Below are 25750 nucleotides of genomic sequence, written 5' to 3'. Positions count from 1 at the left end.
ATCAGCAAAGAGATCGAGAGGATTTTCCAGAGAGTCGGAGAGATCATTGATAAAGACCAGAAAAAGCACAGGGCCCAGAACACTGCCTTGGGGAACTACAGCCTGAACAGGAAGGGGAGATGAGAGAAATCCCTTCGACTATTGCGTGCACCTCCATATAACTCCGAAAACTACACTGGCTGCTTGTTGTATCATGTACATGTAGTATACACGGTGCGAGTTATAACAATCTTGTGTCTGCTCGACGATCGAGGTACGTGCACCCATTCCACATTTCATCAAGTTTGTCATTCCTAGATACTCAGGTGGATTGCAAATTCAGTACCAACTCGAAGGTAGAATGTAACACGCATGTGTCAGTGGATATGTCTCCGCCGATGTCACCAAAGGTGGACGGAGGTTGTATAATGTATATTCACCCCTGTTTGTTTGTCTGTGAGCAGGATATCTCAATAGGTTGTGGACGGATTCAGATGAAACTTGGACAGGTTGGGCGTTTCACAAGGACTAGTCGATTAGATTTTGCTGAAGATCCGGGTAATATAATTTTTCTTAAGTGATTCTTCATGATAGACAGACAGGGCCATAAACTATATCCAGCACGTTCTCTAAAAACCTTGTAGATGGGCTATGACGAAACTTGGTGGAGGATTTGGGTAGGTGACAAGAACAAGCCCATTCGATTTGGTCAAGGTGCAGATGTAGCTCTGGCCAATCAGTGGGATACAAACCATAACAGCTTGGTATAGGTATGTGCTCTACCGAGTGTCGTTGTAGTTCTCTGCTGCCTGACTCACATCACCTTAGTCTACTCCATACTCATCTTCAGACCATGCTTCCCGAATGCCTCCTTCCTCTTCCTCAGTACCTCCTGCATCTTCCGTCACAACAGCCAGAACGTCTGCATAAAACATCCTCCCCAGAATACCTTTCATTGTTACCCTCCTGCTTACCAGCTCCCTTACCATGATAAACATGAGTGGGCTGAGAGAGCTTCATTGCCTCAATTCGATGTTCACGCTGAGCATCTCCGACATCCCAAGACCAACCAAAACTCTTCCCTTTGTTCACTTATACATCCGTTCCACCAACCTAACTTTTGCTTCCAGCACTCCCATCCATCTCTGTGTCACGATCACCATCTCTCTCGGGACAGTGTGGTGTCATAAGCATTCTCCAGGTCCACAAATCCCGATGCCATTTCACCTTACACCTCCAACCTCTTCCCCACCATCTGTGTCAGTGCGAACATCGCATCCATCATCCCCCTAACCTTTCTAAATCCATATTGCTCAATGATTTCCATCTCCGCACTCCTCCTTATGACCTTAACCTCCCATCCAGAATAGTCTCCAGTACCTTCATGACTCGCCTTGGGAACATAATGTCTCTGTACTTCCCTAGATCTTGAACATTGCCCTTCCTCTTCCATATCGGCAAAATTATCCTTGTACTCCAATCCTTCGGAATCAAACCCTCTCTCACATATACATTCAGCAGCCTCTTCGTAAAACTGACTCCAAGTTCACCCGCTGCGATTAGCATCTCTGTATGCACCTGTCACAATGCCTGGCACTTCCCTTCTTCATCCTCTTTCATGCTGCCCATACCTCTCTCGACCACATCCTCTCTTCATATGTCTAAGTACACCAATATGTATAAACATACAATCATTCATTCATTCAACAAATTAGATTCACAGCAACCTTTCACGAGTCAGAGGTTATTAATGTCGTTAATCCAATAAGTTGATGGTGCAGCAAAAACTGCTATAAGTTATGGGAATGAGGTAAGATGAAAAAACAAGAAGTCAATTTTATTGCTTGAAACCAGCAAGGGCTCCCAATCACGGTAAGTTGCCAGGTGAAAGCACAGATCCCTGGCAACAACCCAGCCCAAGGTCGTAATGCATTATCTCAAAAACAAAACACTTGTCAACCAAATGTCATTAAAATGCATTCTCATTACCACAGCGAACAGTGCTCATTCCTGTGCTCGCGTATAATGAAACGGGGGTTCTGAATGGCAAGCGCCTGGGGATGGGCGTGAGAGCAAGAAAGAGGACGCCGAGAGTTAGCCCTGTACTCCCTTCACACATGCAGCCGGGAAACGACGTTCCCAAAACTCCCACATAGGCGGGCCGAGACCGGTTACCGGTGGTGTCAAGGCCGAGGCCTTGCTCGCTGATGCCCGCACAGAATTTGCATTAATTCACGACTCAAAGGGCGAATTACCGGCCCCGGCACCCTTTCCCACCGTGCTGGGCAGGGCGGCCAGTTCCCGCCAAAAGCAACAGACACTCGTGACAAAGTCTGTACTCGTGTTCGGATGCCAACGTAATTCAGTGGGCATCGTGAATCAACTCAACGTTGAAAGTTTCAATGTACTCAAAAGCTTCGATTCTTCATCAACATGAACAAATGAGAGTTAACGATGCAACAGAACAAGAAGAAGAAGAAAAAATGTCGTAAAAAGTTTTACAAGAAAGTCATTGCATTTATATGTTGAAAGAAAATGGAGCTCAAATAAATAATAAGAAGATAATTTTAAGTAGTCAAAGAAAATTGTTTGAAACATTGAATCATAAGCCCAACATTCTGCCAATCCATTCACGTGCAGGAAAGATATGTATTCCGTACACATTGGGGAAAGGAGGGAAAGGGGCGATAAATTAAGCAATTTGACAAAAGGAAGCGAGGGTAGTGAAGTGTGGGAAAAGTGGGGAGGGAAGGCAAAATAATTTGGGAAGCAATAGGAGTAAGGAGAGAGAAAGGGGCACAAATGGAGCATTCAGGGAGATGGGGAGGAGGCGAGGACAAGATTCTGCTAATCTCGACATTGGTAAACCTAAACAGACAGTATGGAATTGCAGGAAAGGTGAAAAATTATAGAAAAATCCTGAGTACGTGACATCTTTTAGTCTTTAGTCATACCCATTCATGTTGATGGGGGCTTTTTAGTGGTTTTGAAGTAGAGTCGGCCTTCTCGTTCCTCCACCTCGACACCGAGGCCTCGCAGAGCGTCCACTCCCGGAGCGAAGCCTTGCCTCTTCATTGCGGCCAAGACTGCTTGGTTCTCGAGATTGTGCTCAGTCAGGTTGTGGATGGCTAGCACAGCCCACTGCTCGAGAACTTGAGCATAATGGAGTCAAGTCAACAGCACAACTTTGACAACACACATTCACTACCAGCACAGATGAAAATTTACTCCAAGGACAACTGCAAAATTCAAGCAATATATAGTTATTTAAATAAATATATGCAGTTATTAAAAATAAATAATTACAAAAGATAGTTAAATAAAAAATATATAATAATAAATATATTATATGTCGTTATTAAAAATAAATAATTACAAAAGATAGTTAAATAAAAAAAAAATATAATAAATATATTATATGTCGTTATTAAAAATAAATAATTACAAAAGATAGTTAAATTTAAAAAATATATAATAAATATATTATATGTCGTTATTAGAAAGTATAAAAAGTTATTTAAATTATTTTTAAAATGTTTTAACTGAAATTATGGCTCGTAGAGGGGTTTGTGCAAAACATTTCATGAAGGATGACATCATGCTGACGAACATCATCAAATAAAGTGCAGTTGACCTTAATATATAACTGGAGCAGAAAGTCCGAATACAGGTAAGACTCTCGTTCAGCTATTCGTCGAAATGAAATCTCAGATTAATGGAGTGCTAAATATTACTTGGATTTGATGAACCAAGTATACAAGTATAAGCAGTACTTTAGACTCTAAAGTGAAACAAAAAGTTTCGTTTCGAGTGAAACAAAAGCTCAAAACGTTCAAATTAATGCGAATGTGGCAATGTGGCATCACCAAATCTAGAGCAACAGGGAAACCGCTGTATCGTAAAGGCAAAGAAATGTCCAATCAAATATGTAACACAGGTCACCGTGAACCGGAACAAACTTTATATACATGCACGAGGTGAATAAGACATTATTCCATGGTTGAGAACGTGTTGGTATGCCCACTGAACCGAGAAGCCGCTGCACTTCTTCATTGAGGTTAAGGGTTAGTATGGATGGTTGGTCATTTCAACTTCCTTAGATTTGAGCCCCATTCCCACTGGTGTGAGCAAGCCGCATTGCTGCATTATAAATTCCCATTCACTGCATTAAGGTTTTAAAGTCTTGGGACCTTTGCAAACTTTTGAGGGGAATTCTAGTCATTCCTGTGCCGAGCGTCGCAAAAATAGCAAGCAGAAAATAAAAGTAATTCAGGGGGGCAGGGGGGGGGGGCGGGAGGATTTCTGCGAACTCGAGCGCATGCATTCCTTTGGATCCGAGCTCGTTCTGCAAAGACTACAGGTGCTTTGTTGCTTCACGTTTAACCCCCTCTTGCCGGTGAGTGCCATCGCATAGAAGGTTGTGTGGCAGGCACGAATGGAGTCTTTGCTGACGTTTTTATTTGAGTATTACGCCTAGGTCCCCCATGGGGGAAGTGATGCGAGTTGACAAAGTGGAAGACGCAGAAAACATGCTATGATATGATATTTCGCTCACAAGGTTCAGACATACATGGAGGCGGCCATCTTGGATTTTGAAGTGGCGACCCAATTTTCAATAGCGTTCTTCCTTATGCGTAGATACACCCACACACCAGATTAGAAGTTGGTACTTCGCTTATTTTTCAAGATATTCCACTCACAAGGTTCAGACATACATGGCATCAGACATACATGGCGGCGGCCATCTTGGATTTTGACGTGGGTTGTACCCACACACCAAATTCGAATGTGGTCCTTTGCTTACGCACACACGCACGCACGGACGGACGGGAAAACCATAGTCCCCCTTTCGCTCCGCGGTGCGACGGGGGACAAAAATAAAGGACTAAATCAAATGCATATAAAAAAACCTGATTTTAGCACAAGGCAAATCTCAAAGAGTTTACAAAATAACCACAAAGCACAAACGACAACCTTTGCTTTGACAGAAATAATTGGCGATGCAAATCAGAAATCTCTCCTGGTGATGAGAGATCGTATTTTTACGGCGTAGCCCATAGGGCAAAGCTGTCTAGAACAGTGTTTGTCCGTCCATATGTATGTCCCCTCAAACGTATACCAATCAGAGCTGAGGATCTGGTCACATGACAGGCTGATGTGATTTCGTCTGATGTCATTACGGCGGTACGGCAGCACGGCGGCTGACTCTCCACACTCCGACATTTTGATTCCAATTTCGTTCAGGCCGAACATATTTTTTTTTTTTTTTTTTTTTTTTTTTTTTTTTTTTTTTTTGTATACAATATCGAGGCTCGTGAAAGAGCGAACATTAATCACACAGAAAGACAAACCGACACATAAAACATATAACATAGGGAGCGGTAGACAAGATGGGGAGAGAGGGGGAAGGACACAAACACAACATTTGAGAGCAGGGACCGAGAGACATGGAGACATCGAGAGATCTGAGAGAGGGCGAGGGCTTTGGGGGGGGGGGGGGGGGCGTGGGAAGGGGGCAGTGGGAGAGGTATAAAACATATGGACACTGCCAGGACTTCCAGGAAAGAAGTTGGAATTTCAAACAAGGTGGATCTGGGGTGAATTAGCGGGGGTAGAAAAGATCAAGGTTTTGGATGGGGGAAGATAAGAGATGGTGGTGAACAGCTGTTTTAAAGACCTGGAGGGAGGAGTGGGATTGAAGGGAGTGAGGGAGTTTGTTCCAGAGGCGGGAGAAAAGAGGAATGAAAGAGTGAAGGTGAGCGGAGAGCCGAGATTTCGGCAGTTTAACCATCAGAGGGTTGCTGGCAGATCTTGTGCGACCTGTAGGAATATTTGGGGGACAGAGCACAGAGAGAGCTGGGGGTGCAAGGCCGGAGAGGAGTCGGTAGAAGACAGAAAGACCACCTACCTGCCTGCGGTGAGTGAGTGAAAGGCCCTCAGAGATAGCTTCATCGCGGGAGATTCCAATAATTCTGAAAGCTTTGGTTTCAACAGCGTGAAGCCGAGCTAGGTGTGAGGCAGGAGCACCGGCCCATAGGGGAGAACAGTATTCCATTGAGCTGCGGATGAAAGCCTTGTATGTGGTGAGGAGCTCAGGTGTGCCGAGGAAGGACTTCGCACGACGGAGGATGCCCAGTCGGCGACTGGCTTTGGAGGCCAGCTTGGAAATGTGGTTTTCCCAAGAAAGATCATGGCAGATAGTGAGACCCAAAATCTTGAGCGACAGAACTTCTTGGAGAGGATTGTTGAGAAAGTAGATGGGAGGGTTGTCCAGTCGATCTTTTCGGAGAGACATAGTAAGAGTGTGAGATTTGTCAGGATTGAAAGACATGTTCCACTTGTTTGACCAGTCTGTGATTTTGTCCAGGTCTTCAGAGAGTGAGGAGGCAGCAGACTGCCGATCTGAGGGAAGAGGAATGGAGCGGCAGAGAGTGGAGTCATCAGCAAAGAGATAGAGAGGATTTTCGAGAGAGTCAGAGAGATCATTGATGAAGACCAGAAAAAGCACGGGGCCCAGAACACTGCCTTGGGGAACTCCAGCCTGAACAGGAAGAGGAGATGAGAGAAACCCATTCAGGGCCACACGTTGACGACGACTAGAGAGGAAGTCCGCCAGCCATGCGTGGAGATTTCCATGGATACCAAAGGAGGAGAGTTTGGTGAGCAGAGCGGGGTGCCAGACCGTGTCGAAGGCACGTGATATGTCGAGGGAGACAGCTCTAATTTCCTGTTTGGCATTGAGGACCTCCATCCATTGTTGAGACAGCAGAAGCAGCATGTCCAGAGTAGAGTGACCTGGTCTGAAACCAAATTGATGATCAGAGATCAAGCCATTGGAGAAGAGGAAAGATTTCATATCAGAAGCAATGATGGATTCCATGACTTTGCTGATAATTGGGAGAAGGCTGATTGGTCTGTAGTTGCTAGGATCTGTTTTTGCACCTTTTTTGTGCAAAGCGGTGATGTTGGCTGATTTCCAAGCAGATGGCAGTTGACCTTGAGCAAAAGAGAGGGTGAAGAGAACAGAGAGAGGGTGAGATAGAGCAGCAGAGCAGGATTTTAGGACCCGTGGGCTGATGCCGTCGGGTCCAGTTGCAGAATCAGAGTCGAGGGTTGACAGAAACTTTTCCACCTTGTCAGGAGGAAAGGACACGGAGTCCAGGAGCAGCAGGGTACGACTGGGTATGGTGGGTACAGAGAGGGATGGGTTTGGGACACAAGATTTAGAGGCAAACACAGAGTTGAGGCATTCAGCTTTTTCACGTGCGGAGTCAGCTGTGTAGCCGTTTGAGGTAAGGGAGGGGATGGAGGGGGAACAAACACCAGAAACGGATTTGACCAGACGCCACCAGGATTTGGAAGAGGGAGACAGATAAGAGAGTTCGGTCTTGAGAACGGAGAGATATTGTTTCCTGGCTCTCCTGAGGGTGGACACACACTTGTTTCGGGCTTTGTGAAAGGAAATGAGATTTCCTTCCGTTGGATTTGCTTTCCAGGAGACGAAGGCAAGTTGTTTCTGGGCAACAGCCTCACCACAAGATTCCGTGTACCATGGACGGGAGGAAGGGTATGACAACTGAAGACGAGATGGGATAAATCTGTGCATGAGAGAGAGCAATTTACTTTGGAAGAATTCCCAGGATGAGTTGATGTCAGAGGTGGTAGAGATGGGAGACCAGTCCAGATGATTGATGGCTGCTTGAAGACCGTGCCAGTTGGCCTGAGTGAAATGCCAGACTCGTCGACGCTGAGCAGGCTCCCTGAGGATGGTCAGAGAGATGTCCACTTTAACAAGGACATGATCAGATGTTCCGATCGGAGCAGAAGAAGAGCAGCAGACATTTTCAGGGAAGTTAGTCATAACCAAGTCCAGAAGAGAAGATGTTCCGTTGACTGAGATCCGGGTCGGGAAATTGACAGATTGTGTCAGTCCCAGTGAGTCGCAGAAGTCCTTTGCTGAGGAGCCATGGCTGGTGAGAGAGGTACCCACACCCAGCCAACTGGCATGATGACAGTTGAAATCACCACATATGAGGAAGAGAGAGTTGGGATGAGTAGATAGAATTTGGTCCATATCATCAGACAGCGAGATGTAGATGGAGTCATCACTGTTTGGTGGACGGTACAACACACATATGAACAAGAGGTGGGAGCGAAGGGGAAGCCGTAGCCAGAGGTATTCCTGGGGGTGAGGTGGAGAGAGTGCAGTGCAGGGCGAGTGAGGAAGAGAGTTTTTGATAAAGATAGCAACCCCGCCTCCAGGACGAGGCTCAGGTCTATCATACCGGAGGAGGGAGTAGCCCGGGAGAGATACTATGGAATCAGAGACATCATAAAGGAGGAAAGTTTCTGTTAAGCAGATCACGTCTGGTTTGACAGAAGCAACCTGTATGGAGAGATCGGTTAAGTTTGAACGAAGGCCCCGGATGTTTGAGGTCCATACCGTTAATGAAGAGGAAGGGGGAGCATCAGATACAGAACAGGGGGGAGGAGGGGTAGGGTAAGATGTGGAAGAGGTGGAAGAGGTAGGGAGAGCTGTTGAAGGTGTGTCAGAGATTTCAGAATAGCTCGGAGAAAGGGAAGGATGGGGCGGACAAAAGGTTTGATGGTGATTGGGTGAGCCACAATGAGGTGTTATTTGAGGAGGGGGAAGAGCGAGGCAGAAGGTTGGGGGAGATGGAGGTGAGAGTTTGAAGGGGGAAGAAGCGGGGAGGACGCTTTGAGGAGGGGGAGTGAGCGGGGGGAAATTGAGAAGCAATGAGGGTGGGGAGATTTGAAGGGGAGGGGTGAGGGGGGAGTTTGGGAGGGAAGGGACAAGGGGAGGGATTTGAAAGGGATGGGATATGGGGGAGATTTGGAGGGGAGGGGTGAGGCAGGATTCTAGGAGGGGAGGGGCGAGGGGGCATCTTGGCGGGGAGGGGTGAGGGGGTAGTTTAGGAGGGAGGGGGCAAGGGGGGAGATTTGAAAGGGATGGGTGATGGGGAAGATTTGGAGGGGAGGGGTGATGGGGAAGATTTGGAGGGGAGGGGTTATGGGGAAGATTTGGAGGGGAGGGGTGAGATTGGATTTTTGAAAGTGTACGATTTATGGGAAACGAACATTTATTGCAAAATGAGTTTCTTGTGACCTTCGAGTTAAAAATACGTTTAAGGACGCTGGATGGAGGATGGAGTGCAGGAGAGTTTAGGGAATGTAGAACAAAGGCACTATAGGAGATGGATATTTTTTTTGGGATGAATTGATTTGGTGAGCAAGTCGAAAGCAGCCTTTTAAAGAAGAAGAAGAAAAAGGTGTTATAAAATATGACAGAATACATAACTTGAGGGGAAAGTGTAAACATTGAAGGTTAATGAGTGAAAACTATCTGGGGAAATGGGGGAGAAACACGTGGTCGAAGAACGAACGAACGAATAAGAATGAATAAACGAATGAGAACAGAGAAGGAAATTTTTTTTTTTTTTTTTTTTTTGAGTTGAGATTTACACAAGGAAGTAGGCTATGGGTGAAAAGACTGGGAATACAGAGAACGAAAGTTATTGGATCACAAACGACGGACCACTGAGAGAAAAACAAAGCCTCAATCGTCGAACCTGTCATATATCACAATCACATGCTCTACCTTTACGTTTTTCATTCAGTGTGAAACACAAACAAACGAATTGTTAAAATGACCATCAAATATCGAAAGCATCGGCGTTACGTCTCTTCCAACAATACGGTATGTATAGGCCTAAGGCTTCATGCCTCACCTTCGGGCCGTTTTGGACAAATTAAGCCCAGGTTTCTTAATACAGTAGTGTATTGTTTCAGTAGTATCGTTTTAGTAATAGTTCTAATAATAGAGTAAATATGACCATAACACTTTAATCCCAATGTCGTGAATACAAAGTTAATAGATTGAAGTGCTGTTTGCTTCATGAATCAATGATGAGCGCTGTACGGTACGAACAACCGCGGAAGTAAGGAATTCGCCTAGGTTTTTTGACAGCATGTTATTAACCCAATCCTTGTGGGGTATATAGATTACAGTAGATCTTCCCTCGGTTCTGTAAGTAAAACTTACCTCACGGATGTCGGGATTCCTCCAAATTTCTTTGTTTAATGTTACAGTACGAAGTACATTAGCGACTTTAAAAAAAGCTAATCGTGTGTGTTTGTGGTTTATAATATTTTATAAGCCTGGCTACGCCGCTGTTAGACTTTCGGTCTTGTTTTTTTCTAAAAACCTCGGAGGTGGAGGCTAATATCAGGTATTGAGGCATACCAAGGGGGCAGAGAGAGAGCTTTGTGCTGTGATGGACGATAAAGAGCACTGGAAAGTGCTTGGAACTCTGGCAATGTTTTGCAGGTGATACAGACGTCTAGCCAATAGGCTCAAAGTACAATGTACGACCTATTGTTGCTATGAAATTCACTCAACTAAAAAAAAAAAAAAACATAATACAAGTTATGTAGTAAAAAACATAAGTCAGGTTCACTATGTTTTTTCGTTCAAAATTTTGGTAGTTTAGCAAAACTATACATTTTTGGAATATTCAGAGCATGAGGAATCCAAAAATTAATGATTACATTTGCGTAGACACCTTTGCGAAAATGACACTCAGGACAGTGATGAAGATCTGTAAAAGCATATTCCTGAACGGTATAGACCTCGTAGATCCTGTGTATAGGACTTATAGTTCAATCTGATACTACCTATAACTTCCCATAACAACCTATAATTTCAAAGGACTTTCAATATCATGTATTATGTAATAGTTATATCACAAATATAAAGACAATGGTTTTCAATTACCTTTGTTTGTTGCTTTTCTATAATCCTGAGCACTATTTTGAGGCCTTTATTGGATTCCTTGACCCAGAAAACATAGGATTAGCATATTTAATTAAGTCTCTAGGTTGACTAGAAGCCGAGATCGCGCAAAATATGTATTTTATGGAGGCTATTTTCAAAATCCAAAATGGCGGCCATGCAGGTGTCTGTGCAAATGCCAACATTGATTTTCAGATTCTCCATGCTCTGAAGATTCCAAAAATGTACAGGTTTGCTAATCCCAAAATTTTGAAAGAAATTATATTTGTTAACATAGTGAACCTGACTATCTTCATCACTGTCCTGAGTGTCATTTTCGCAAAGGTGTCTACGCAAATGTAAACATTAATTTTTGGATTCCTCATGCTATGAATATTCCAAAAATGTATAGTTTTGCTAATCTACCAAAATTTTGAACGAAATTATATTTGTTAACATAGTGAACCTGACTATAATACAAAACATAATACTGCACACATAATAATAATAACTAGAACTGCGAGCAGTGATAATAGGCTTCCAGGAAAAATGTCCGCCATACTACGTGACTGATAACGCCATCATTTCAATAAATTATCTTCATGGGTAGTTGATCATATTTGTAAATTTTGGTTTGGATCAGTTAGGTGGTTCTGGAGATATAGATTTCTATTTTTTTCCTCAAATGCAAGATGGCCATATCATACCATGTGACTGATGACGTCATAGTTCACAAAAAAAAAATCCTCATGTGTAGTCAATCATACGTATGAAGTTTCAGATTGATCCGTTGAGTGGTTCTGGAGATATGAATTCTCAAATATTTTTCCTTAAATCCAACATGGCTGCTACACCACATAACTGATGCCATCATAGTTTACAAATATTTTTCCCACATCAGTATTTGATCATATGTATGACATTTCACATCGATCCGTTAAGTAGTACTCTGGAAAGGATTATGAATTTTTTTGCTTAAATTCAAGACGGCGGCCAAACCACATGAATGATTATGTCATAGTTTACAAATATTTTTCCCACATCAGTAGTTGATCATATGTATGACATTTTGTATTGATCTGTTAAGCGGTACTCCGGAAAAGATTATTTAATTGTTTGCTTAAATTCAAGATGGCGGCCAAACCACATGACTGATGACGTCATAGTTTGGAAGTATTTTCCCCCCATCAGTATGTAAACATATCTTTCAAGTTTCATATCGATCGGAGAAGCGGTTTCTGGGGAGTAGGTTTTTTAAGTTTTATTTTAAAATCCAATATGGCCGCCAAACCACGTGACTGATGACGGTTTTTTTTCTGCAAACTTTTATGCCCATGGCTAGACGATCATATTTGTAAAATTTCGCATTGATCGGTTCAGCGGTTCTGGAGAAGAAGATGTTTAAAGCTTATGACGTAATAGGCAATGATAGCCAATGCAAGTCAAAATTGCAAAAACAAAATTAATGATGCACCAAGTTACATTGGTGTATATAATGAGTTAAAGTTTCGTCGAGCTAGCTACAACAGTTTTCTCGGAATAGTCTCCACAAAATGTGTGAGAATAATAATCCTTACAAAAACAATCGGCTTCCAGTGGGAACCTCACTGGAAGCCTAATATTTTTTGCATGATGGAGCTTTGGTTGAAATAGTAACGGAAGTGTATTCAAAGGATTTCAATAGATCTACAATGTATCCAGAAAAGCTTTGATGACATGGGCTTTAATTGGTGTGTGCACAGGGTGTGCTGGTTTGTGGAGGAGGTGGTTGGGATTGCAATGGGTTTTTCTTTTCCCTTCCCATCTTGCTTTTAGTTCAGCTTCAATATTGAGGACATGTGTACAGATAATATTATGTGGCATTGTTAACAACTAGGGCATGCCCGTACTATATATATATCTAAAATTATATCCCCCCCCTCTATTTACATGAAATGGTTTGGTCCAAAGCGAACGGCTTGCGAGTACGGTGACAATCCCCCCCCTCTATTTACATGAAATGGTTTGGTCCAAAGCGAACGGCTTGCGAGTACGGTGACAATCCCCCCCCCTCTATTTACATGAAATGGTTTGGTCCAAAGCGAACGGCTTGCGAGTACGGTGACAATCCCCCCCCTCTATTTACATGCAATGGTTTGGTCCAAAGCGAACGGCTTGCGGAGTTTGGTAAAGAAATCGCCATAGCTCGGTAACTACTTGTCCGATTAATATGAAACCTTGAAAAGGCACATCCTCAGGTCCCCAGCAATATACCTGGCAAGTTTCAAGTATATCGGACCCGTGGTTGTCGAGAAACAGCGGTCACAGACAAACATACAAACATACAAACATACAAACATACACACAGAGATTACTGGAATTATAGATAGATGACAATGTGACTTCCACCCATGTCCCTTGCTGAACAAGCGATCCTCTTACATACAGTGCGACTCTGGTCCTTTAGACTACACCCTCCTTTCCAGAAATAAGGGTCAAAAGTTAGGTTTATTGAATTAAGGTGAATATCCATTCATCGACAGAGCAATTTTGTTAATCATCCAAACAGATTTACAAAAAGTATTTACAGTACAGTATTGATCATGGAACCTGTTCACTGTTCGAGGAGACAAATACGAAACAGAAGGTGGGGAAGAAAAATGCTGCTAAGCTGAACTGCACCTCGTCGCTCAGATGTCACAGGCTGACCCTGCCATACCAATTGGACACTGTGCCGAATACATTTCAAATCTACCAAACTCCTCTGAATACACTTTTGTCTTTAACCAAACCTAATCGATATTTCCATAGAAATAACGCAAAAAAATGAATTATAATATAAATGAACAGGATTATAAATAATTAATTGACATATGTGGGAAAATTACATGCCCAGGAATCGAACCCAGGGTCCTCTGGTGAACCATACCAGTGTTCTGCCATCTGAACTATCTGGGTAACCCTGACCAAACATGCAATTTCCTCTCGGGAATACCCCCTCAGTCAATCTCGTTTTAAATTTCTGCTCCTCACAATTCTAGTGTACGTACGTACGTACACACACACGCACAGTTCTTGAATACGTAAAAAACAAATAAGGAACTTTCAATGAGAAGAGAAAATGCACTTATGAACCAACCAAAAGTAAATGAAAACATATTCACTATTCATTTCTGTTCAGCGTATAGCGAGTGTAACAAAAAGGGAAAAAGAGGAATTTTATTCACATTACTGTACATATTTAGCTTAACGTTAGTCAAGAACTACAGTAAGCCAATTATTATGAAGATACACCTCCACAGTTATCAAACATCAACTAAAAAGTTCATTACAAAGACAGACAGATGAAAAATAATGGAAAAGGCAAAGAAAAGGGCAATCAAACTGGGAAGCAAGGAGAGAGATGGGAATAGTAGGAGCAATCTAAGTCTGTTTTGGGTACCATTCACCTCTCGCCCCCATATTACCAACTCACTGAGGTCAAATTGTACCGAGTTTACAGAGCAACACTCAGATAAATACACCGTTGATAAAGAGATGTTGAAGAGATTAATTCAGGGAGTCCACAAATGAATAGTACTTTTTATAACCTGTGGTAGTTACCAATAACCAATTTATAATCACCATTAGATAATTTATAACTCACAGTGGTTATCATTAACACAACTTACTAGAAGAAAAGGAAATTCAACAATCAGTGATGTAATGGTTTGAGCATCTGCTCTGAGGCTGGGAGGCCGGAAGTTCAAATCACAGCTGAGTCATACCAAAGACCTCAAAAAAAATAAAAAAATAGTAAGTGCTGCTTCCTTGCTTTCCATTCAGCACTTACAAGGATAGAGCATGGACAATCCCCATGGGTTAGCATCCATGGAGGGGAGGAAATGCCTCGCTCAGTGTGGTAAGAAAAGTGGCGCCATTGTTGTGACGTCCGCTGGTACCCAGAGTGCCCCAGGAAGTGACAGCATTTCCCCCAAGCTCAGTGGCGGCGCTTCTCTCGTCCGACAGTCCTGTGTTGTGTCCCGTGTATTCGTCTGAATGTCCGTGTGTGTGAGTATGTGTTGCAGCTCCACTACGAGCCTCAAATCCTGGATATAAAAACACAAATGTGTCGATGGCTACACCTCCGTCCACGTTACATACGAAACCCGCCGTTACATCTGATATAAATTAAAGGTCAAATGAGAAAGAAACGTAGAAGAGAGACAACATCAGATGCTTCTAATTCAAGTGATGGTCTGAAAAAGATCTTCAATTACAGGACATTTGATCTTTGATCTTTTGAACCCAAAATCTAGTCAGCTCATCTTTGTTATACAATCCATTGTTGAACCAGGTTTGGGCAAAATCCCTTCAGTGGTGCACAAGTTAACATGGTAACAAAAAAAACCCGATAACAGACGGACAACCCAAAAACAATGCCTCCAGCCTTCTGATTGGTGTGTAAACTACGAAGATGAGATTGGTTGCGTGAAATGCTCAATCGGTCGCAGAGAAAACGAATTTAAAAGTGAACTAGAGGTTCCAGGGAACCTGAACTCAACTGGTCTATATCAATATGGTGAGAATATGCATAATAATAGAACCACAAACTATATAGTTTATATGTGCTAAAAATATGACAAAAATGGATTTTCAATATGGCCGCCCTGCCATATTGGCACCCATTTTTGGGCGTGCAACGCCCAAATGCAATCCCAAACTAGTTTATGTCTTAAAGATGCTGCATAACAAGTTTCATCAAATTTAATCAATATTTGTGACTTTTAGAGCGTAGACGTTGAATTGTTTACAGACAGACAGACGGACGATGGACACTGGGTGTCGACAAAAACTCAGCTGGACATAGTCCAGTTGAGTTAATAAAGCAGAAAAAGAGAGGCGGAAGAAAAAAAAGAAGAAAGTGAGGGAAGTGAGGATGACGCTCACAACATGGTAACGGATGGTTATATATGCCTGCTACTATAGTGCGGGAGCCCAGAAACATTTGTTTCACATCTCGAGTACAAAAGGTTTGAGGCCTGGAATATATGCATCTATGATAGGAGACCCCAAAAAGGCAATTCTTAAGTTCTGCAATTCTGCACAGCAACCAGGGGGCGCCACCAAAGACCCCTAAATGTGACTCTTAATTCACAATTTGAGTACATCTTTCAAACTTGTCTTAAAATGTTCTCTATAGGAGTGGAAATCAGAATTCCCAATTCTTAAGTTTTCAATTTGTGTATTAGGTCGCTTAAGAACGACCTAATTAATGCTAATTAACGCTAATTAGCATTTTTAATTCACAATTTGAGTACATCCATGAAACATATGGCAATGTATTCCTTAGGTCATCCTAAATCAAGATCAGTCATTCTTAAGTATCCATTTCATGTATTAACCCACTTAAGAACGCAAAATGTACTCATTGACCCCGTCCCTGGCAAGGTGAGTGTTAATTCACAATTTGAGTACATCTTTCAAATTGGTCCCAAACTGTTCAGTAGATCATCGTGAATCAAGAACAGCAATTCTTATGTGTCCATTTCATGCATCAACCCACTTAAGAATGCAGTCAGTATTGTAACGGAATTTGGGTTGTCACTGGCTGCTATCCCCCCTCCACTCCCTGGCTGGCCCTCCCTTATATGCAAGGGAGGGGCTGGAGTGCTGACCTGAGGGCAGGCCCCAAGTAGACACCCACACCAGTGCTGAGCATGCACACACCTGTCTGGCTGGCCGGATCGAGGGTGTTCAGTTTTGGTTAAGGAAGGAGTTTTGGCCTCCCAGCCAATGGGGAGGCTTCTTCCCTAACTTGAGCCAATTACACCCTAAACAGGAAGTGCCTCTCTACAGAAATGACTGTCCTGCAGTGAATAACTGGGACCAATATACAACATTGTTTGGGGAATAATAACCAGTGACTTAAAGGGAAATATTAACACATTATCAATCCAGGTTTGTGACACTATCTTGAGGGACGAACTTTCTGGGACACCCTGTAGAGGGAGTTGTCGGTTTATCATAGGACCTAATCATGGGGAATCTCCTGCTCTTTCCCTCCATAGATTCTCTGAATCGGCTGCAGAATGTCTGATGTTGCCTGCAATGCCTAGATCACTGCTTAGGTAAGTCAACAAATAGGGTTAGGGTTTGGGGTTAGGTGGCAAAACCCCGGCAGAGGTTGTAGAAGGTGACGACTCCTTGGATGGACATAAATGTGGGGCATTGCTATGGTGAACATCACTGGCGGCTTTAACAGGTGGCGTTTGGGATGAGATGGCGGTAAAGTTCTTGTAACAAGAAACATGGTAACCCTAACCCTAACCCAACCCTAACCCTAACCCTAACCCAACCCTAACCCTAACCCAACAAACAATACTATGCTGTAGGCCTAATAAGCATTCGGGGCCGATACAGAATTATGTAGCCCTAGGCCTAGGTGGCGCGCAGGAAATGTCCAGGCAGATGAGGGTATCCAAAGTTCTGTATGCATACCGATTTCAGGTTCGAACCACAGCTGAGTAGAAAATAATGACTTATTGCCTCAAAATTTGAAATAACTTCTTTTGGATTTCACTGACCAAAACTGACTGACTCGCCATGCTCACTGACCACCCGCTGTGATTTTATTTTTCAGACAATGATTTGAAACATGCAACCATGGAATCGGCCACCAATACTACGCCTACTGTCCAGCCTACTGTCCAGCCTACTGTTTCATCATTGGAACGCAGATGTATTCTTCACATCCAACGCAGTGCAGACAAGAAAGCTCGTCCAGACGTTCTACCTTTCAAGGATACGCAATGGGAAGCAGTAGAAACAGCAGCAGCTAATAGACGGCAAAAGCAACATTTCCAGGACTCTGTCTATTGTGGTGTAGTTCAGAGATTGCCTACGTCTCCTGCTGAAATGGATGGTTACCATGTTTCTTGTTACAAGAACTTTACCGCCATCTCATCCCAAACGCCGCCTGTTAAAGCCGCCAGTGATGTTCACCGTAGCAATGCCCCACACTTACGTCCATCCAAGGAGTCGGCACCTTCTACATCATCTGCCGGGATTTTGCCACCTGTTTGTCTATTCTGTGAGAAAAAGATAAAACGACTCAAAGGTGGAAGCGTCGAACTGTTGGGAAGATGTGAAACCATTGAAGCCGGTGTATCGATCCAAAATGCAGCAAAGACATTAAATGACAGTAAGGTTATTCCAAAAGTAGTTGATACGGATTTAATTGCCAAGGAGGCCCACTACCATAATTCATGTAAAAGTGCGTATTTGTTGTCAGCCAATCGAGTTTCCCAAAAGGACACACGTGAAACAAAAACGCCTTCTGAGACCAGTGTGTTGGACATTTTTGCATACATTGAGCAATCTGTAATAATAGACAACAGACCTGAACTTCTTAATTCTGTATATGAACGTTATCTTGATATTTGTTCGGCATCCGCAGAAACGCCCAGGGGAAGCGCCTTCAGCCTCTCTAGGACATTGATGAGTCACTTCAAAGCGCGCATAAAGATACAGAGTTCACTTGGGAAAAGGCTTGGAAACATCTTATATAATGCAGAAACCGCAGATGATGCACTTCGTGTTGTATATGATTACACATCTACTGATGAGAGAACAATCGCCAAAGCAGCATTGCTTTTGCGCAACCAGTTGCTCAAGGTTGAAAAGGTCGACCTTCCTGAATGTCCGACATTGGAGGATTTAAGAAACGGGGACTCGTCACCCCCAAAACTTGTAGTAGATTTTTTCAATATTTTGTACGGAGGGCTAAAACCAGAGCGATATACAGAGTCAGTAAAGCGCCGCGCAAATTCGTCTAGTCAGGATGCCTTGTTCATTGTACAACGGGGTCGCGCAAAACCTGCAAAACATGTAGCTCTTGGTATGAGTGTTAAGTCGGTCACTGGCAGTAAAAAAATGGTTCAAGTCCTGAACAGGTTTGGTCACTGTTTAAGCTACAACACATTGGAAGAAGTTGAAACTGCCACAGCTGAATCCATTCAAGAACAGAAGCTTGCTTGTCCAAAAGGAACAGTCGTAGGTAAACCAGTCGGATTAGCCTTCGACAATTTCGATGAGATGACTCAAACCATGTCTGGAGCCAATTCGCTGCACGATACCATGGGTATTCTGTACCAAAATGTGCCAGCACCTGATGAAGAACGTGAAGCATCTGCTGTCATGGCAGTTTCAACCTCAACTAGTGCTCGGCAAGTAAAGACAGGCAAAAGGAAGAGAACCCTTGAGAGTACAGATACTGCACTCCAGCCATATAGGAAGATACCAAAGATGACGAAGTTCAGTTACAAAAACACTGCAGTCTACAGCCTTCCAGATGTTAGCAACAAGGCTCGCCACCTGGACCTCGTGTGGATGATGAGCCATGCCATTGGCAATGATGTATTGCCTATTATGTGGGTTGGGTTTAATGCAAGCATTTGCAGTGACCACCTTCCAAAACAAGAGGTTCTATATATGCCAAACTTACGCCAGCCTATCACCAGCCTAGAGGTCGTGCAGGAGACTCTCCTCATCACGCAGAGGTGTGCTAATGAGACGGGACAGAAATACGGAATAGTCAGTTATGATCTGGGCGCAGCCAAGCCGGCACTTCAAATACAAGTGACTGAGAAACCGAAATTTGATAACATTTTCATAATGTTAGGCCCATTCCACATCGAAATGGCTTTCTTCAAGGCTATTGGGAAACTCCTGTCCAACTCTGGAGGACCAGAAATGCTGACTGAATCTGAGGTACTTGCAACCGGATCCTTAAACGGATTTTTGACGGGGAAACATTTCAACAGGTGCAAGAGATTGCACCCCATACTAGCCCTTGCTCTTGAGATGCTACACTTCTCATCCTTCTTAGACTCTTACCCACACAGAGAAGAAACAGAAGCATTGATAAGCAGCATTCAACTGACCACGTGGGAGCAGCTTCAGTCTGCACTAGACTCGGACGTCTTCAAAGCATGCACAGCCGCGTATGAAGCATATACCCAAGTGACAAGATCTGGAGGCCATGGTGCAACCGCCCAGTTTTGGAGAATGTATATAGATTACATTCATAAATACCACGAGCTCGAACGGGCGATTCGAACGAATGATATCGATCTCTATACATACTCACTGACCGGACTCATTGGACTGTTCTTTGCTACAAACCATGTAAATTACAGTCGGTGGCTGACAAAGTTCCAACTCGATTTGATGAACATGGAAGACAGCCATCCTGGCCTACGTCAAATACTGGAAGCAGGCGTCTTTACTGTACGACGAACAGAACATCCATTCAGTAGATGCCCGGTCGACTTGACTCTAGAACAGACGATTAACGCGGATGCAGCTTCGAGAAGAACTGGATTCACTTCTTCAACGAATAATTATGCGGCACGACTTCGCTGGATGCTTACGAAATCCACTAGAGCTTCATTCGTTAGTCTACTCCACGAAATGGCTGGGCTGATAGTCAAAGAAGACACAACTGCTGAACTGAGACCTGCACGAATAAAACGTGACGATAGAGATGTGAAAACCATGGTGAAACAAATCCAGGATAGTTGCAATCCGTTTGGGAACGAAACAGATGCAGATACCATGTTGTACAACATCCATACAGGAAGGGCAACTAGTGAAACAGTCCGCGAAAGTTTACTGAATGTGCCAGCAAGTGGAAGGACATTACACCAGGCATTCATCACAGCATGCGAGGCCGATGACAGTAGGTTTGAACAACCCATAAAGAAAGCTCCTCTCAAAACATTCGTAGACGAATGTGCCAGAAATAGACGAACACCAGATAAGAAAGTGGCAGTTCTGAAGTGTACTCGTGATTTGATGGGCCGCCTAATAATCCTTGCATCAAAGCGTGATGTTGACCTGCAGCATATATTCCAATATCCCCTTACACCAGTACCACTCACGATGTGCAATCCTGATGAGAGCATGGTCAAGACAGATAAAAGTAAGTTGCTTAACTTACTGGAGAGCAAGGAGATCAAAGGAGACGGACCTCAACAGATCAATGCATACGTAGTAGATGGACAATATCTTCTGCACACCCTACCTCCAAACTTACCACCCACATATGGAGGTCTAGCGAGGAGCATACTCTACCAAGTATTGTCATTGTCCAAAGTCCGGGTACACGTAGCCTTTGATGATTACCCTCAACCGTCACTGAAGGATGCAGAAAGAGCCAGACGGGGGACAACAGCCGAGGACAGCAGATCCTACATTATTACTGGTCCAGCACAAAGAAGGCCCAACGATATCAGCAAAGCGCTAACGTCCAGGTCATTCAAACGGGAACTTCCTGATTTTCTTGCAAGAGAATGGCAGGATCAAGCATACGCTCATATACTTGGGACCTGTGATGTCTTCCTAGATGTTCCGTCAGGCCAGTGCTTCCATTTCCACGTAAGCGAAGGAGAGGTCAAGCGAGATACCGTAGACATGCTCAGTAACAACCATGAAGAAGCGGATACCAAGATCTGCATGCATGCAAAGGCAGCAGACACCTCGAATGGAAATGTAGCAATACGCGCCTCAGACACGGACATAGCTGTTATTCTGCTCTATCATTGTGAGAAATTCAGCAGCCACATCTGGATGGATGTCGGTACTACATCCAAGCGTAATCGGAGGCTCATTGACCTAACAGCGATATCCAAGTCACTGGGACCACAACTGTGCAGTTCCCTCCCTGCCTTCCATGCCTTTACCGGCTCGGATTACACCGCAGCATTTGTAAGAAAGGGCAAGGTTCAGCCCTTTAATAAGCTGGAAAAGATGCCCGATGTACAGCAAGCTTTCAAAGCTTTGTCAACAGATGGACTGCCAAGCGAGAAATGCAAGGACACACTCTTGAAATTCACTGCTATAATGTATGGAGCCAAAGAGAAGTCGAAGGAAACGTTAAACGCCTACAGGTTCAAGACCTTTGAAAGAATTTACAAGCCCAAGTTAAGAGGAAAGAACCCACTTGAAAAGCTGAAGGGAGCTGATGCCAGTAGTATTCCTCCATGCGAAAGAGAGGTTGCTGCCCACATAAAGCGTGTATCGCTTGTTTCAAGAATGTGGGCCAATGCTGACCAGCCAATCATCCAGCAACACCCATCAGAGGATGACGGATGGGAACTAGTGGGAGATCAATATAAACCCATCTGGTTTGAGGGAGACCAACTTCCGGAGTCGCTCGTTCCAGATGATGAAGAATTAGCTGATGCTGACGATGATGAGGTCCTAGCGCAGTCATCTTCTGATGAAGAGGACGTTGAAGGAGATGGTGATGATGGTGATGTGTAGGTTTACAATCGACCAAACCTGTTCATACGATTATATTCAGTACGGTACATATCCAAAGCATCCTGACAGGGAATTTGTAATGTTTTTGAAATTTTAAGCAAAATAATGTTAGGAATGTTGGATAAAACAACATAGGCCCTATATACAATCATGTTGATGTTTGAGATAAATTCAATAATTTTTCGTTGATATAGTTAGTTGAGTTTTTACATACATTAAAATTTGTTTTTAGTTCAGGGTAATTAGCTTAAACATGTTAAATAGTTTATAAGCGATAGTCAGAGATAAAAGAGCAATATCGCTAATAGAGTAAAAGTTAGACATTAGGTATTAATTTTTATAAAATTAACATTAAAAATTGTTTTTTGTTCCGAGATTTGAGATTTAATTGTTGATGGGCGGTAGAACCAGGACGCCAATTTACTACATGACTTACTATGATCTGATTTTGAAGCATAATTCATGCATACTAAGTACATTTTTGTGTAGTTTATAAAAAAATAAAACATTGTGTTTGTATACAATCTATGTTTCTCCTTTTTGTCAGTGTGCATTCTTAAGTGGGTTAATACATGAAATGGATACTTAAGAATGACTGATCTTGATTTAGGATGACCTAAGGAATACATTGCCATATGTTTCATGGATGTACTCAAATTGTGAATTAAAAATGCTAATTAGCGTTAATTAGCATTAATTAGGTCGTTCTTAAGCGACCTAATACACAAATTGAAAACTTAAGAATTGGGAATTCTGATTTCCACTCCTATAGAGAACATTTTAAGACAAGTTTGAAAGATGTACTCAAATTGTGAATTAAGAGTCACATTTAGGGGTCTTTGGTGGCGCCCCCTGGTTGCTGTGCAGAATTGCAGAACTTAAGAATTGCCTTTTTGGGGTCTCCTATCATAGATGCATATATTCCAGGCCTCAAACCTTTTGTACTCGAGATGTGAAACAAATGTTTCTGGGCTCCCGCACTACTAGTAGTAAATAATTTGTTCACACGTGTAAAATAGGTGCTGACATAGCAAGATGACACGAACCATGATCGATCACTGGTTGTTTTTTTATTTTTAAGAAGTTGATATAATGTTGGGTGTCCAATCGTAAATAAGCAATGTCATAGATATGTGTACAAGTATGAAAAAGAGTTGTGTAGCATTTACGTGACAAATTATCGTGAGGGTACTCGCTGAGGTCACTGAAAGTGCATGTATTTACAAATAATCTTTTTATATCAATTTGTTTAAGAATTGCAATTTTTTAAGCTGTGAAGCCACTTCAATATTTGGCTATGTCCGTCCGTTAAAAACGAAAATGAAGAAGCTTTCTAACCGACCGTGTTTAATTCTAAAGGGTAATTCTAAAGGGTAATTCTAAAGGGTAATTCTAAAGGGTAATTCTAAACTGTAATTCTAAACTGTAATTCTAAAGGGTAATTCTAAAGGGTAATTCTACATGGTAATTCCAAAGGGTAATTCCAAAGTGTAATTCTAAAGGGTAATTCTAAAGGGTAATTCTACAGGGTAATTCTGCAGGGTAATTCTACAGGGTAATTCTAAAGGGTAATTCTACAGGGTAATTCTAAAGGGTAATTCTAAAGGGTAATTCTAAAGTGTAATTCTAAAGGGTAATTCTAAAGGGTAATTCTAAAGGGCAATTCTAAAGGGTAATTCTAAAGGGTAATTCTACAGGGTAATTCTACAGGGTAATTCTAAAGGGTAATTCTAAAGGGTAATTCTAAAGGGTAATTCTAAAGGGTAATTCTAAAGTGTAATTCTAAAGGGTAATTCTACAGGGTAATTCTAAAGGGTAATTCTAAAGTGTAATTCTAAAGTGTAATTCTAAAGTGTAATTCTGTGTGATTAATGTTCGCTTTCACGAGCCTCGATCTTGTATACAAAAAAAATAAAAAAATAAAAAATGGGTAATTCTAAAGGGTAATTCTAAAGGGTAATTCTAAAGGGTGATTCTAAAGGGTAATTCTAAAGGGTAATTCTAAAGGGTAATTCTAAAGGGTAATTCTAAAGGGTAATTCTAATAGTGGGGCGGCTTAGCCCAAATATTCAAAAGAATTGTGCATTTTGTGAAACAAGCACCAAATTTGGCACAAATGTACATTAATATGTTGCGAACATTTTCAGATATTGGGCCACTTGAAATTCCGTAATTTTTTTTTTCAAATTTTTTCAAATTTCGTAATTTCAAATTTTTCGGGTGACACCGTCACAATTTCGGTCTTCGAGGCCGGCCGATAGGCAAAGTGTGACCGGAAGGGACGAGGTTCTCCTGACCACGTGGCCCTCGATCTGGGAAGCGAGAGGCGTTCCATTAGTGGACGCCCCCCTCACGCCCGACTTTTGGGCGGCCCCGGCAGGCCGTTTGTTTTGAAGTTCCGTGACAGGCCCCGCACCCCCATCTCCGGGCCGACCGGAAGCTTGTGCTGAGTACATCATACCTGAACAACTCAGTGAGGCAGAACACAGCAGTGCACACCAGGGTGACCCCTTCAGTGCATAAACCAATTAACCTGTCCACTGCAGGGCATATAGAAATGAAGTTATTTTCTGCATATAATAATAATATAAGTTCAGTTCTATATAACAATTTCTGTTATCACCACTACCACTACAACTACCACTACTACAAGCTTTGTCTGGAATTTTGTGGACTAACAGACAAACAGACATACAGACAAGCTGGGATCAAAACATTACCTCCTTCCACCATTGAGTGTAGAGGTAAACATCATGGAAATTATATCATGCCCTAGATTTAATTCATGCTTACCCGTGTATTTGCTTCACTGGTTCACAAGGTCTTTTGCATACATGTAATTCAGACTCTCGTCTTCATTGCTGACCACACAATGTTCGCAACATATTAATGTACATTTGTGCCAAATTTGGTGCTTGTATCACAAAATGCACAATTCTTTTGAATATTTGGACTAAGCCGCCCCACTATATCGGCCGGCCTCGAAGACCGAAATTGTGACGGTGTCACCCGAAAAATTTGAAATTACGAAATTTGAAAAAATTTGAAAAAAAAAATTACGGAATTTCAAGTGGCCCAATATCTGAAAATGTTCGCAACATATTAATGTACATTTGTGCCAAATTTGGTGCTTGTATCACAAAATGCACAACAGATTTGCTATGCTGCTACACTATAAAGGGTAATTCTAAAGTGTAATTCTAAAGTGTAATTCTAAAGTGTAATTCTAAAGGGTAATTCTAAAGGGTAATTCTAAAGGGTAATTCTAAAGGGTAATTCTAAAGGGTGATTCTAAAGGGTAATTCTAAAGGGTAATTCTAAAGGGTAATTCTAAAGGGTAATTGTAAAGGGTAATTCTAAAGGTTAATTCTAAAGGGTAATTCTAAAGTGTAATTCTAAAGGGTAATTCTACAGGGTAATTCTAAAGGGTAATTCTAAAGGGTAATTCTAAAGGGTAATTCTAAAGGGTAATTCTAAAGTGTAATTCTAAAGTGTAATTCTAAAGTGTAATTCTGTGTGATTAATGTTCGCTTTCACGAGCCTCGATCTTGTATACAAAAAAAATTAAAAAATAAAAAATTCTAAAGGGTAATTCTAAAGGGTGATTCTAAAGGGTAATTCTTAAGGGTAATTCTAAAGGGTAATTCTAAAGGGTAATTCTAAAGGGTAATTCTAAAGGGTAATTCTAAAGTG

At 42.4% G+C, this 25750-nt stretch overlaps 1 protein-coding gene across 8 annotated transcripts in view; it reads right to left on the bottom strand.

Annotated features, from left to right (window-relative positions):
• Positions 1–25750, bottom strand: part of ATXN10 (ataxin 10) — a 216792-nt gene that overhangs the window by 93513 nt on the left and 97529 nt on the right. For all 8 annotated transcript variants that reach the window (XR_013623138.1, XR_013623137.1, XR_010984061.2 and 5 more), the window contains exon 11: positions 2934–3131. Coding sequence is in view for 3 of the 8 variants with exons in the window: in XM_068113268.2 (XP_067969369.2) it covers positions 2938–3131 (194 nt within the window). In the remaining 5 variants the exon portion in view is untranslated. The remainder of the gene's footprint in view (positions 1–2933; positions 3132–25750) is intronic.

Source organism: Myxine glutinosa, chromosome 4 (assembly GCF_964187855.1).
Source record: "Myxine glutinosa chromosome 4, kmMyxGlut1.1, whole genome shotgun sequence".
Taxonomy (NCBI): Eukaryota; Metazoa; Chordata; class Myxini; order Myxiniformes; family Myxinidae; genus Myxine; species Myxine glutinosa.
This window is presented reverse-complemented; position numbering and strand designations above follow the sequence as displayed.